This window comes from Solanum stenotomum, chromosome 11 (assembly GCF_019186545.1).
Source record: "Solanum stenotomum isolate F172 chromosome 11, ASM1918654v1, whole genome shotgun sequence".
NCBI classification, from domain to species: domain Eukaryota; kingdom Viridiplantae; phylum Streptophyta; class Magnoliopsida; order Solanales; family Solanaceae; genus Solanum; species Solanum stenotomum.
In genome coordinates this window covers 20,164,273-20,178,053 of record NC_064292.1, presented here as the reverse complement: position 1 = coordinate 20,178,053, position 13,781 = coordinate 20,164,273, and the positions used below count along the sequence as shown (strand labels likewise).

General features: G+C 36.3%; 1 protein-coding gene across 1 annotated transcript; it reads right to left on the bottom strand.

Moving 5' to 3' along the window:
• Positions 1-8,859: 8,859 nt before the first annotated feature.
• On the bottom strand, positions 8,860-11,755 carry LOC125845739 (PTI1-like tyrosine-protein kinase 1). Its single transcript, XM_049525272.1, has 6 exons — positions 11,366-11,755; positions 10,746-10,968; positions 10,511-10,643; positions 10,275-10,402; positions 9,645-10,007; positions 8,860-9,015 (listed from the first exon to the last, which is right to left on the bottom strand). Exons 1-6 carry the CDS (start codon positions 11,572-11,574, stop codon positions 8,860-8,862), a joined length of 1,212 nt encoding a protein of 403 aa, XP_049381229.1. The 5' UTR covers positions 11,575-11,755.
• Positions 11,756-13,781: the final 2,026 nt, after the last annotated feature.

The window sequence follows — 13,781 nt, the reverse complement described above, 5'->3', positions numbered from 1 at the left end:
GTTAGAATTGTGAGGTTTGATCCCTTTGAATGTGGGGAGGTGTTTACTTTATAAGCATGTTGTAATCATGGACTTGTAGCAAAGTTGGATGATTGTTGTTTTGAGTAATGTTGATTATATGAAGGTAATCTGACATGATTTGAATTTGTGTATGGTCTAAGAGAATGAAAGGTGACCTTGTGTAGAAACTTTATGTGTTATGCTTGGTTGTTGTCTTCTTTGAATGACTTATAATGAAGGTGAAGTTATGATAGACTAGGTTTACCAACTCTCACACCTAGTGAAGAAAGAATGAAAGAATGTGTGAATGAATGAAAAGAATGGGAGTTAATGCTAATGAATGAAAGTTGGGTCTATTGTAAGGATAGTCTCATAAAGTACTCTTTTAAATGAATGGGGTTCCTTGATAAAATGTTTTCTCATCTTTGAATCCAAGAGCTTCCTTAATGAATAAATGAGGGTTAGGATAGGTATTCCTTCGTGAGTTGAGATGAGAGTACTTAGTAGCAATCTTTTATCCCTAAATGAATGAATGTTGGGTTAGGATGAGTACTCCTCTGTGAGTTGAGATGGGAGTACTGAGTAACAATCCTTATCCCTGAATGAATGAATGAAATGCATGTCCTAACTCCATGGGGGAGTAATGTCTAGCACTGAGAGGATATGCAGATGGGAGGATACTTCCTCGTTATTTGAGATGTGAGTATTTAGTAGCAACCCTTAAGATGGGTGCTCTTTCATGAGTTGAGATGAGAGTACTTAGAAGCAATCCTTCTATCTCTTAACTATGTGCCCACATAGGACTAGGTAGTGGTTTCTACCACGTAAAGGCTAAAAGAATGACCCTACCTTAGGCAAGTAGAGATCCCTCATCCGGTAAGGGTACTATCGGGATTCCATGTCAACCTCCACGGTCTATGTCGCTTAAGGCTCTTCCCCCACATTAATGAATGAATGGACTAGGGTCTCTTAAGGATGTACTACTTAGGATAGCTGGTGCAATGGGACATTATCGAGACATTGCACAAGTAGACATTTAAGGGATATCTTGGTGTGTCTTAGTAATGATAATGAATTAATAAATCTCTTTGGGCTAATTAATGAAAGTGTTGGTCTTTGAGCATCCTAATGTGAAAATGAGTCATAATGAATTGAATGTAAGTGCTTATGTTAAATTGAATGTATGTGATGATCTTATGTCATTAGTGAATGAAGTTGTCTAAATGTATTAAGTTGAATCAACGATTTATGTTGAGATGTGAATGGAGCTTGTCTTTTGTAGCCTTAAGGATCACTTGGGTGTGGTATGGAGAGGTAGTATGGGCTGCTTCACCATCTCCTACTTAGGTGAGTCTTGGGATGACATTTGATGAGTGCTCTAGTTTTATGAAGTGACTTGTTGGCTTATGTGCTTATATGTCTCATGTGATCAATTGGTGAAGGTTGAGGTATGCATGGTAAGTGCACTTTGTGTGGTCTTAAGGTGGTGCCTTAGTGTGGGTGATGGTATGAGACGTTGCCCATACATTGCACTAAGGTATTGTTTAAGGGTTACTTAAGGTGGAGGTCCACGGCAAGAAGGTAAAAGTAAATGGGTTATGTATGTTTATGAGGTACTGTGAAGCATATGACTTTGTATTATTGTTTGTCACTTGTATGATGCCTATTATGTTGATGTTCATGAGATTTTATCAAAATGGCATGAAAGTATAATTTCCAAACAAATGTCATTTTTAGCATGTTTTGCATATCCTCATACTTAGTACGTGTGTTGTACAAACCTATTTCTTCTATTTTACTACAAGTGTAGGTTGTGGTAACTAGAAGGAGAATGTGCTTTGGAGTTGTTTGGATTGCTTCACTCTTCCAAGTCTTTGGTATGTCTTCAAGATTCGAGGACTATGTTTAGAAGTTTCTTAGTCATTGTAAAAGACACTTAAGTTTCATTTCATTTGTAAAGGGCCGTATCCCTTAGTATGTTTTAAGTTCTTGTCTAAGATTGGCTTAATAGACTTAGTAGTCCGCTTGCGTATTGATGTTTTCAAATGTTGATGACTCTTGAAGTCTTATGGTTTTATTGAATAAAAGTTTTAAATTCTTAGTGATTTTTATGATCTATGCGATGAATAAATGCTAAGGCTTGTATAAGACCTCCGAGAGGTCGAATACGCATGTAACGGCTAGGGGGTGCTCTCGGGTCGTTACAGATTTGAGTGAATCAATCTTCTCCTTACAGATTCAATGTCTCGAAAGCCATGTCTAGTAGAGTCTTGTTCATCGGTGCGAGTCGCGACACATCTATGAGTGAGAGACTATAGGACGATAGAAGTTTCACTTACTTTAATTATTCTTGATCTCGTGCCTTAGAGTTTGGTCTATAAGTGTCCTTTTCCTAATCTGTCTCTTGTATTTATAGGATATGAATACGAGGGTTAATGGAGGAGAGCATAAGAGGAGATAGATGATGAGGGAGTTCCTCCCTAAGGAGTGCAAGGTGGCTAAGCTTATTTAGGTGGGCAAGAGAATATGGTTCTGGTAGTTCCCCCGGATATGACTAATGGGGAGATTAGAGAGGTTTTTCTCTCCCTGGCCTTTCCATGACTACTCAAGCAAATAGAGATGTGAGGCCTAGAGTGGATGCTATTGAGAGTAACATGGCCTCAAGGTTAATGGATTTCACAAGGATGAATCCTCCTACCTTCTTTGGTTCTAAGGTAGATGAAGACCCACAAAACTTTATAAATGAGGTGTTTAAGATTGTGGATGCAATGGGAGTGACTCCTAGGGAGAAGGCGGAGTTGGCTTCCTAGCAACTCAAGGATGTAGCTCAAGTATAGTTTGGGCAATGAAGGGATTAGAGACCCATAGGGGCTGACCCAATAGATTGGAGAGTGTTTAAGACGGCCTTTCTTGATAGATTTTTCCCCTTAGAGTTGAGGGAGCAAAAGTTGGTTGAGTTCATGAACATACGTCAAGGGAATATGAGTGTGAAAGAATACTCTCTCAAGTTTACCCAACTCTCTAAGTATGCTCCTACCTTGGTAGCAAATTCTAGGGCTAGAATGAATAAGTTTGTGATGGGGGTTTCCGATTTGGTTGAATAAGAGTGTCGTACGGCCATGCTCTATCATGATATGGATATCTCTAGGGTCATAAGATGAGAGATTGCCCTACACTTAAGACAAAATGGAAAGAGACCAATCAAGTTGCTCATGATGGCTCGGATCCTAATGCTCCTAAGAAGAATTGTTTCTATATGCTCCAAGCTAACAAGGATAAGGGAACAAATAAAGGTAAGTCAATTTTCTTTGTTGTTTGATGATAACCTTAGATGGGTTTACCCTAAGTGGGGGATAATGAGTTGAGTAGTAAGGTTGTTGATATCCTTATATTTTCCTTCTATTCTAATTCAAACTTGAAACAAAGAGTTCTTAGTAGAATGTTGCATGTTGGAGTCTAATGTGAATTGAGTTTCCATGTTCTCCTTATGATGTGCATATTTTAGTTGAATTCTTGTTTAAATAAATAAATGAGTTTTCATGATTATGTCCCTCATGATTTATATGCATTTATGAAGAATTATTTAAATTGTTCCATGAAATGCCTAGTTGAGCATGCCTTGATGTGATCTTGATGTTGCATGATTATGCTTTTGAGAGAAATTGGATGGTGAGCCTATAAATGTTGTAATGAGCATGATATGCTATGGAGAAGGAAGTTCCTCCAAAGAAATGAGAGATGGTAAAGTTTTGTGCATATTGAGTGGTAGATGTTATTCCTACTTCCTTGAATTGCATGAAATTCTTGCTGTAATGCTTTTTATGTGGAGTTGATGTTTCCTCCTTGATGTGTGCAGTAGTACTGATATTACATGCTTGTTGTGGGCTGCTAGTCCTAGAGTCTTTACTTTATAATGTTTGAAGTGTCATTCGAGGACGAATGTTCCTAAGTAGGGGATATTGTAACACCCCTCAAAATGAAGTAGGATAAAGTAGAGCCTCCCATGGGTTTTATGCATTTACAACTTGTTAAAATAATGAAGAATAGCCTTTTTAGTCAGTTTTAAAGAGTTTGGAAGTCAAACGTCAAGGGACGACCAAGACATTTGGAAATTAGTCTTTTACGTGTTGGTGTGTTCTAGTTTGTTGTTCATGTTTTTTTGTGTTGTTTGGAGTCTAAAATCATTGGGGGTGACCCTAGTGTCTTAATAAATGTATTTAGGGTCAAAACATTCGGCTATGACTCCCCGGGACCACCCTAAGGGTCCCCGAGGAGGACCCCAACCCTTGGCCAAACAAGCTGCCAAGGCAACTTGCAAAATGCTCATGGAGGGAGCATGTCCTAGTCGCGGACTAGCTCCACCAAGAGACAAAAGTTTGGTCCGCGTTGCGGACTCTTCTGTCTCGAAATTTAAATACCAGAAACTTGTGGGAACACCTCCACGTCGCGGACTTGTTTCCCGAAGAAATCTGTGAAAATAAAACTCAAGTTTGACTTGTTTAAAAGGTCCAATTAAGTGAGGGGTAGTTTGGGTACTTTGGAGAATTATTATAAACGGTTATTCTACCTATTTTAGGGTATTTTAAGTGGTTAAAACGCCAAAACCTAGAATTAGATCTCATTACCCAAATTGAACCTTCCCTCTCAAACAAATTCTCTCTCTAGAACTCCATGGAAGACATTGATGAAGCTTCAAGCTAGGGGATTGGTTCCTACTGATTTCTCCTTCAAATTCCTAGGAAATTAATCATAAAGGTATGGGGATTTTATCTTTGATTCTCCTTTCAATCAAAGAGCCAAATCAAAGTGATTTCAATGTTTTTCAAGAACACTAAAAACCCCAATTTCAATTCTAACCTTGGGTTCTTGCATGAAAGTATTTCAAATGATGATTTATGTTAATATTGATGGTTTTAAGATCAAAAACTCCATGAACCCTTGCATATCTTGAAATCCTAATTTTTGGGTCTAAAGTGGGTCTATTGATTATGAGCTAATAATGTGATATTAATGTGTAGATTGTTATGGGCTATTAATTTATGTATTGTTCTATATTGAATTATGAGGAATTGATGGTCAATTATGTTATATTGGATGTTGCCTTGAATGGGCAATTGTGACCTAAGGCATATGATGATGATGAAGTTGTGAATAGATTATTGATTCTAGTATTTATATATATATATATATATATATATATAGTAGATGTTAGAATTGTGAGGTTTGATCCCTTTGAAAGTGGGGAGGTGTTTACTTTATAAGCATGTTGTGATCATGGCCTTGTAGGCAAAGTTGGATGATTGTTGTTTTGAGTAATGTTGATTATATGAAGGTAATGTGACATGATATAAATTTATGTATGGTCTAAGAGCATGAAAGGTGACCTTGTGTAGAGACTTTATGTGTTATGCTTGGTTGTTGTCTTCTTTGAATGACTTGTAATGAAGGTGAGGTTAGGATAGACTAGGTTTACCAACTCTCACACCTAGTGAAGAAAGAATGAAAGAATGTGTGAATGAATGAAAAGAATGAGAGTTAATGCTAATGAATGAAAGTTGGATCTATTGTAAGGATAGTCTCATAAAGTACTCCTTTAAATTAATGAGGTTCCTCGATGAAAGGTTTTATCATCTTTGAAACCAAGAGCTTCCTTAATGAATGAATGAGGGTCGGGATGGGTATTCCTTCGTGAGTTGAGATTAGAATACTTAGTAGCAATCTTTGTCCCTAAATGAATGAATGTTGGGTTAGGATGAGCACTCCTTCGTGAGTTGAGATGAGAGTACTTAGTAGCAATCTTTATCACTAAATGAATGAATGAAATGAAATGAATGTCCTAACTCCGTGGGGGAGTAATGTCTAGCACCGAGAGGATATGAAGATGTGTGGTACTCCTTCGTTAGTTGAGATGTGAGTATTTAGTAGCAACCCTTAAGATGGGTGCTCTTTCATGAGTTGAGATGAGAGTACTTAGAAGCAATCCTTTTATCCCTTAATTATGTGCCCACATAGGACTAGCTAGTGGTCTTTACCACGTAAAGGCTAAAAGAATGACCCTACCTTAGGCAAATAGAGATCCCTCATCCGATAAGGGTACTACCGGGATTCCATGTCAAGCTCCATGGTCTATGTCGGTTAAGGCTCTTCCCCCACATTAATGAATGAATGAACTAGGTCTCTTAAGGATGTATTACTTAGGATAGGTGGTGTAATGGGACATTATCTAGACCTTGCACAAGTAGACATTTAAGGGAGATCTTGGTGTGTCTTAGTAATGATAATGAATGAATGAGTCTCTTTGGGCTAATTAATGAAAATGTTGGTCTTTGAGCATGCTAATGTGAAAGTGAGTCATAATGAATTGAATGTAAGTGCTTATGCTGAATTAAATGTATGTGATGATCTTATGTCATTAGTGAATGAAGTTGTCTAAATGCATTAAGTTGAATCAACGATTTATGTTGAGATGTGAATGGAGCTTGTCTTGTGTAGCCTTAAGGATCACTTGGGTGTGGTATGGAGAGGTAGTATGGGCTGCTTCACCATGTCTTACTTAGGTGAGTCTTGAGATGACATTTGATGAGTGCTCTAGTTTTATGAAGTGACTTGTTGGCTTATGTGCTTATATGTCTCATGTGATCAATTGGTGAAGGTTGAGGTATGCTTGGTAAGTGCACTTTGCGTGGCCTTAAGGTGGTGCCTTAGTGTGGGTGATGGTATAAGACGTTGCCCATACATTGCACAAAGGTATTGCTTAAGGGTTACTTAAGGTGGAGGTCCAAGGCAAGAAGGTAAAGGTAAATGGGTTATGTATGTTTATGAGGTACTGTGAAGCATATGACTTTGTATTGTTGGTTGTAACTTGTAAGGTGCATTTTATGTTGATGTTCATGAGATTTTGTCAAAATGGCATGAAAACATAACTTCCGAACAAATGTCCTTTTTAGCATATTTTGCATATCCTCATACTTAGTTCGTGTGTTGTACTAACCCCTTTCTTCTATTTTATTACAAGTGTAGGTTGTGGTAACTAGGAGGAGATTGTGCTTTGGAGTTGCTTGGATTGCTTCACTCTTCCAAGTCTTTGGTATGTCCTCAAGATTCGAGGACTATGTTTAGAAGTTTCTTAGTCATTGTAATAGACACTTAAGTTTGATTTCATTTGTAAAGGGTCGTGTCCCTTAGTACGTTTTAAGTTCTTGTCTAAGATTGGCTAAAGAGACTTAGTAGTTCCGCTTGCGTATTGATGTTTTCAAATGTTGATGACTCTTGAAGTCTTATGGTTTTATTGAATAAAATTTTTAAATTCTTAGTGATTTTTATTATCTATGCAATGAATGAATACTAAGGCTTGTATAAGACCTCCGAGAGGTCGAATACACATGTAACGGCTAGGGGATGGTCTCGGGTCGTTATAGATTTGAGTGAATCAATCTTCTCCTTAACTGATGGTTGTTGATTAGATGCCTGATGCATCGATCTTCCTGATTTTGTGTGTCTAAAACAAATACATTGGTCCTGATTTTCTTGCGACACAAAGTAGTTGTCATTAAGCAAAACATCACAGGATAACATACCCTTTAATTTTTTCATTCAGAGCGATATACCCCCCGTTATGAAAGTGATACATATATACCTCTATTGTTATACAAATGGCTCACATATACCATTTTCCTCTAACGAAAGTGAAAAAATTAATATTAATTTTTTAATATATATATATATATATATATATATATAATCCATATGGGGTATATTTGATCCTCCTCGCACATTTTTTTTTTTTGTTTTAACTACTAATTTAAATTTATTATTTTGATGGTCAAATTTATTTATCTTTCCCTAATTTCTTTTAAAATTTATTATAGATGCCCAATTTTTTTTTTACAAATACAAAAACTAAATTACAATATAACCGAAAAACTAGTTTTAAATTATAATATAGCCATAAAAAAATAATTTTAATTTTTTTCTTTACACTAAATAATGAAAGAAAAAAATAATATAAGAATAAGAAACTCAAATAATGATAATCAAAGAAGTAAAAAAATAATTTATGTAAGAAAAAGATTAAAATATATCTTGAAGTTTGCTAGAAGGATCATATATACCCCTACATGATTTTTTTTTTTTAAAAGTAAAAAATATAAATTTAAAACTATTTTTTTTCACTTATATATGTTAGATAAATGGTATATGTGAGCTCCTTTTGTAACAGTAAGAGTATATGTGAGTCATTTGTATAACGGTAATGGTATATCTGAGCCACTTTCATAACAAGGGGTATATCAGGTCTAAATTACAAAGTTGAAGGATATATCAGACCATTTTCTCTTAATTCATTCCACTTGAAATATAGTGTGCAAAAAGTTATGGATTATTTTTAATACTTTTAATCATGTACAGAAGTAGGGGAAGGAGAAATAGAGAAAGAACGAGAGAATAACTAGGGATAGCAATAGGACGGCTCAGGACGGGGAGAGGTGGGTAAAGTTTTGCCCTGCCATAGATTCAACACACCCTACCAAGCCCCATTTAATAATTTTTGTTTTCCAACCTGCCCCACCCCGTTTAGCTCCTCTATTTTGTCTTCAAGTTCACAACGGTAATATAGAAAATTTTAAAATAATCAAAATGTAACCAATGAAGTTTTTGATTCTTGTTGGATTAAGAGTATTTTCATTATTATTATTTTTAGTTTAGAATCAAATGAAAAAGTTTCAGTATTAGAAAAGTTGGTAATACTACCCAAAATAATCAAAACGAGTTGTCGATCGACTAATAGTGAACACATTATACAAATGGGTATAATTAGTAATGATTAAAAAGTCTATCTTAACATAAAAGGAAAATATTAATTTATAAAATTTCAACCAAAATTTGGCTCGGCTTGCCCCATTTAGANGCTAATGCTAAGGTGAGAACACTAATCATTCTTGTTTGTCCAAACTGTTCTCCTGGTCTCTCGCTGATAGTAACGCAAACTTGACGCTGCTCGAAACCAATTTCGGACATCTGTATCCAAAAAGAATAGCCAACAAGTTCACATTTATAACTAGGTGAGTGTATTTCTGCTAGACGTCTTTTGACTGAATAATTAACCTCTAGTAGTAGAAATCAGCAAGCAGAGACTTGGTATTAAATACAAAAGAAAAAGAAACACAGGATTCAAATTAATGACAATTAAATCCACACAAAGCAATGGAGATAAAGTAATAAAGACCGGTGCGCACTAAAGAACACAATGTTGTTAAGTTCTAAGTTGCTCCAAAAAATGTTGTTGCACCCATGTCGGATCCTACAAAAATGCACTACTTTTGAAGGAACCAACACACCAAATGACATTTTTGAAGAGTCTGAGCAACATAGGTTAAAAGCTAAACTTATCAATATTCATGCAGTGACCCAAATAATCCACTTTGCCAGAGCTAGTCCCATATATCTCTTTGTTAAACATCATGTTTTTGTTAAGTTTTTCTCTCAAAGGAAGTGCCCCAACAAGCAAATCAGAACCATACAATCTTAATGCATGTAATCCGCTAGACATGTCCACTTAATCAACTACATGATTCATATAAAGTCTCACAACAGGCTTAACAAAACAATAAAATTTGCTCTTCCATGGTTCAAGTTTCTTTGCTTACCAAATTGGTCAAGCGGTCAGAGACATTCTTCATATCTGGGCGTGCATTTGGATCCTCATCCAGACATTCTGTTGCTAGTTTTGTGATTCCACAAGCGAGCACACCATCACAATTTAGCAGAACTGATTTATCCACTATCGATCCTTTACCACCTTGTAGCTCCTCCCGAATCCAACAATGATATGGACCTTCAATGTTTTTGTTATTGGTAATCAACCTCAAAAGTAGAATACCAAATGCGTAAACATCATCTTTTAAAGTCTCAGTAACATTATCAGCCTCAGGAGCATCAGGAAGATTATTATGAGGAATATCTCTAACACGAACCAGGAAAGGAAAGTCGATTACTTTCATGTTGAAGTCCTGCAAGCAATGGATGAGCAGAGAGTTCAAATAAAGGAATTCAGAAAGTACTAGAATATCATACCTAGGCCTTGAGCTTGCAACATAAAGAATTTGTAAACCTTGTGCCTCTATACCATAACTTCATAAATACTTGTTTTAGCCTATTTGCATAATAATATAATTTTCTGGTGAAATTCAACTACAATGGCCCTGCCTGCAAATCCTATTGAACAGTTACTTGTAAAATGTCAACAAGGATCGAGATCCATAAGGTTTAGATGTTACCTTGTCAATCATTATGCTAGAAGGCTCCATACGACCAATCACAAATTGCTTCTCATGCAACCAGGTGAAGAGGTTTGCAAGTTGAGTTGCCACCTTCATTCTATCCTCCCATCTAAAGCTTTCCCCATCTCAAGGAACAAATACAAATGACAAGTAAAAATTAAAGCACATAAAACTAGTAAATCAGGTAGCCCTCAACTATAGCAGATGAAGATTTCTTTAAGTAGTTTAAATACCAGAAATGACATACGACAAAAATTGAATTGGTGTTTCATCATACATAACTGCAAGTATATTTTGAAAACAGAACCCCTTTAACTTCATCAAACATGCATGAGGATTATCATCTGTCAGTATTTTAAGCTCATTCTGCAAATTTTATTAAAGTATCTTAGCAGAAAATGTTAAGAGAGAGAAATAGGATCCAATCCAACAAAAAAAAAACATATATATATATATGATTTAACATACACAAAATCTAGATGGATGGTAAGAATAGGCATTGATATTTGGCCAAAAGAAATCCCATGTTTTGATAGTAATAGCTTCATTGGTTGGGCAACTGAACATTCTCCCATACTTGGTAGATTTAATCATGGTGTACGGCTGAAAATTGTCGGTCATATCTTCGATTTCCTTAAGGCTGTATTGTTTGGCATGACCCAACGGTGTTATAGTCATATTCCATAGACTCCTGCACATATTTCAAAAACAAATATGCGCAAATGAAGATACTCAACTAACCATCTCATTGTATTAATTTGGAACTCAGAAACACCCCCAACAAATACAAATCGGGGAGGACAACCTACTACCAAAACTATTTGAGTGGAAAAATAACCCTATCATTCTGTAATATGTCATATTTTTTAGGTCAGATATGTGGAAGGTTGATAATCATAAAGCTGATGTTCTGGTCCTGACAATAGTATGCATTACAGTAAACATAAAAACGGAAAAATTAGGACTCAATCATCAGAAGCAAGCCTGAGAAGACCTATATATTCTAAGAAAAAAAAAACACAAAAATCAAGGGGTAGCGATCTGATTCGGATATATATTTGGAGAAGAATGAGAGATAAAAGATATACCTATATGAGTCCTCCTCTTTCAAACGAGAGCACTGATCCAGAAACATGTCAGCACGGGGTTTAGATCTGGCCATTTGCGCATGTTTAAGATAGTTTTCTGCTTGTAAGTAATACGCATCATATAACAATGTCTCCCTCATCTTCTTCAGGTTTTTCATCCTTTCTGTATCGATTGCACTCATATCTTCTCTTTCACATTTTTTCTCCATTGACGAAAGGTGAAGATTTTTGCAGCGAGATGAAGTTTAGGCGGAACGGATGCAACTGAGATTCGTGCCCTAGAGGCAGGCCCCTAATGCCAATATGTGAAGCTTGGGCGGAACGGATTCAACTGCGATTCGTGCCCTAGAAGCACGCCCGTAATGCCAATATGGTACCTCTTTCTTTAATTTTTTCTCATTAATCTGAAATCTGAAATATACTTGAAAGGTCGAATTTTTCTTATTATTATTATTAGTAATTAGTAAATTAACCCATGCGAATTAGAGAAAATTTAAATAATTCTAAGTAATTGTTAAAAAATATATCATTTACGAACTATTATAACATATAAGTGATCTATTATATTGTAACACCTCGAAAATCAAAAATTGAGTTCGACTTGGAAAAGTTCAAAAAAAGTTGCAGGTACTTGGTTTTATGGGTCAACCTACTAGTCGCAGTATGCTCTACGGGTCATAGGATAGGTCTCGTAGACACTGGGCAAGATTTCAAAAAATGTCAAGTCTCTGATGATGAGTTACGATTTAACTGGACGAGTCATCGAATGGACTACGGGTCGTAGATGATGCCCGAAGAGTGACTCTAGAGATTTTGGAAATTTGGTTCCAGGGATCATGGGTGGACTCTACGAGTCGTAGGAGTCATTCGTAGAGTGGTTCCGCACTTAATGGATCTGATGTAGTTGTGATCTATGTATAGGACCTACGGGTCATTGTTTGTGTTACGGATCATAGAGTGGACTCGTGGAATGATGTTTACACTTAGGTGATTTTTTGTTACTTGAAGTCTACATGTGAGATCTACGGACCGTAGACCAGACAACGAACCGTAGGGAGGTCCCATAGGATTTGTTCAGACTCTTGGGCTCTAGTTGAGGTTATAAAGTTTAACAAGACGAAATTTAGTATGCCCTACAGAACGTAGAACCCAACCGTAGGTCTGTTCGACAATTATTTGTTAAGGATAGTTGGGTATTTTTCCTATCCTTTTAAGGCCTTACGTTGTTTCTAGCCTATTTCTAATTCTTCTAACTGATTTTCAAATCCTAAAACTGCCCAAACCCTCTCATTCTCTCAAAACTCCAAATCCCATCTAAGTTCATCCTCTTCAATTCTCTCAATCTCAAAGGGGAAAAGCTAGGATTTCAAGCTCCAAGGTCACTTTCCTATTGCTTTGTTGAGGCTTTGATTATCGAGGTATGAGGGAATGCACCAATCAATCTTTTTCATCCACTAGTCCCAAAAGAAACTCAAATCTCTAATTCAATTTCACCCAATTCATATGGGATTTCGTAACAATCTTTATGGGTCTAATTTATTATGATTTTGTTTTTTATATTATATTTTATTATTGTAACACTCCGAAAATTAGTAGGCTAAACTAGAGCTTAACATGAGGGCTAGAGTCTTGAATATAACACCCCATACATAAAAATAAAGGATTTCGTGTTAGAACGTCAAGGTACAACCCCCAAGGACCAACCATGGGACCTTGAGGAGGACCCCTAGAAACTGCCTGGACAGTGACTCGGAGGGGACCTATGCCCTGTTGGTCAGTCCACGATAGTGGGTGAGGGGCCGTAGGTCAGGTCCCTGAAACCAGGTCTCTGAACCCCAACCCATGCTTCACCAGCACGGGTCGTGGGTCCAACCATGGTTTGTAAGTGATGATCGTGGATGAGGCCTGGAAACTGATTTTTGGTGGTTAAGTTTAGGGACACTTTGGGGTTTTTCAGTTTTAATTAATATTAAGTGGTGTCATTTAACCTAAATTAGATCACATATATAAGGATTCTATATCACTAAATTAAGTCATCTAAGTCATTATTTCTAAATCACCAAAATGAACTCAATTCCCTCTCAAATATTCTCTCTCTAGAACTTCAAGGAAGAAGAAGAAGTTATTCTCAAATTCATTGGGTTTCATTGCTAAGGTATGGTAGGTCTTCATCCATGGAGCCCCTTCAAAATCCTAATTCAAAGATGGAAATCCCTAAAAGCTAGGGTTTGATTCCAAAGACATGAGTTTCTTTTAAAAACGATTCTAATGCTTGAATTACTTTATATTATGATTGAATTGATGATTTATTATGGTTTTTATGTTGAAATCCCCAAGAACCCATGAAATCCCCATATTCCCAAATTATGATCTTGTGATGTGGGTGTATTGATGAAAGAATGATATTATGAGATTA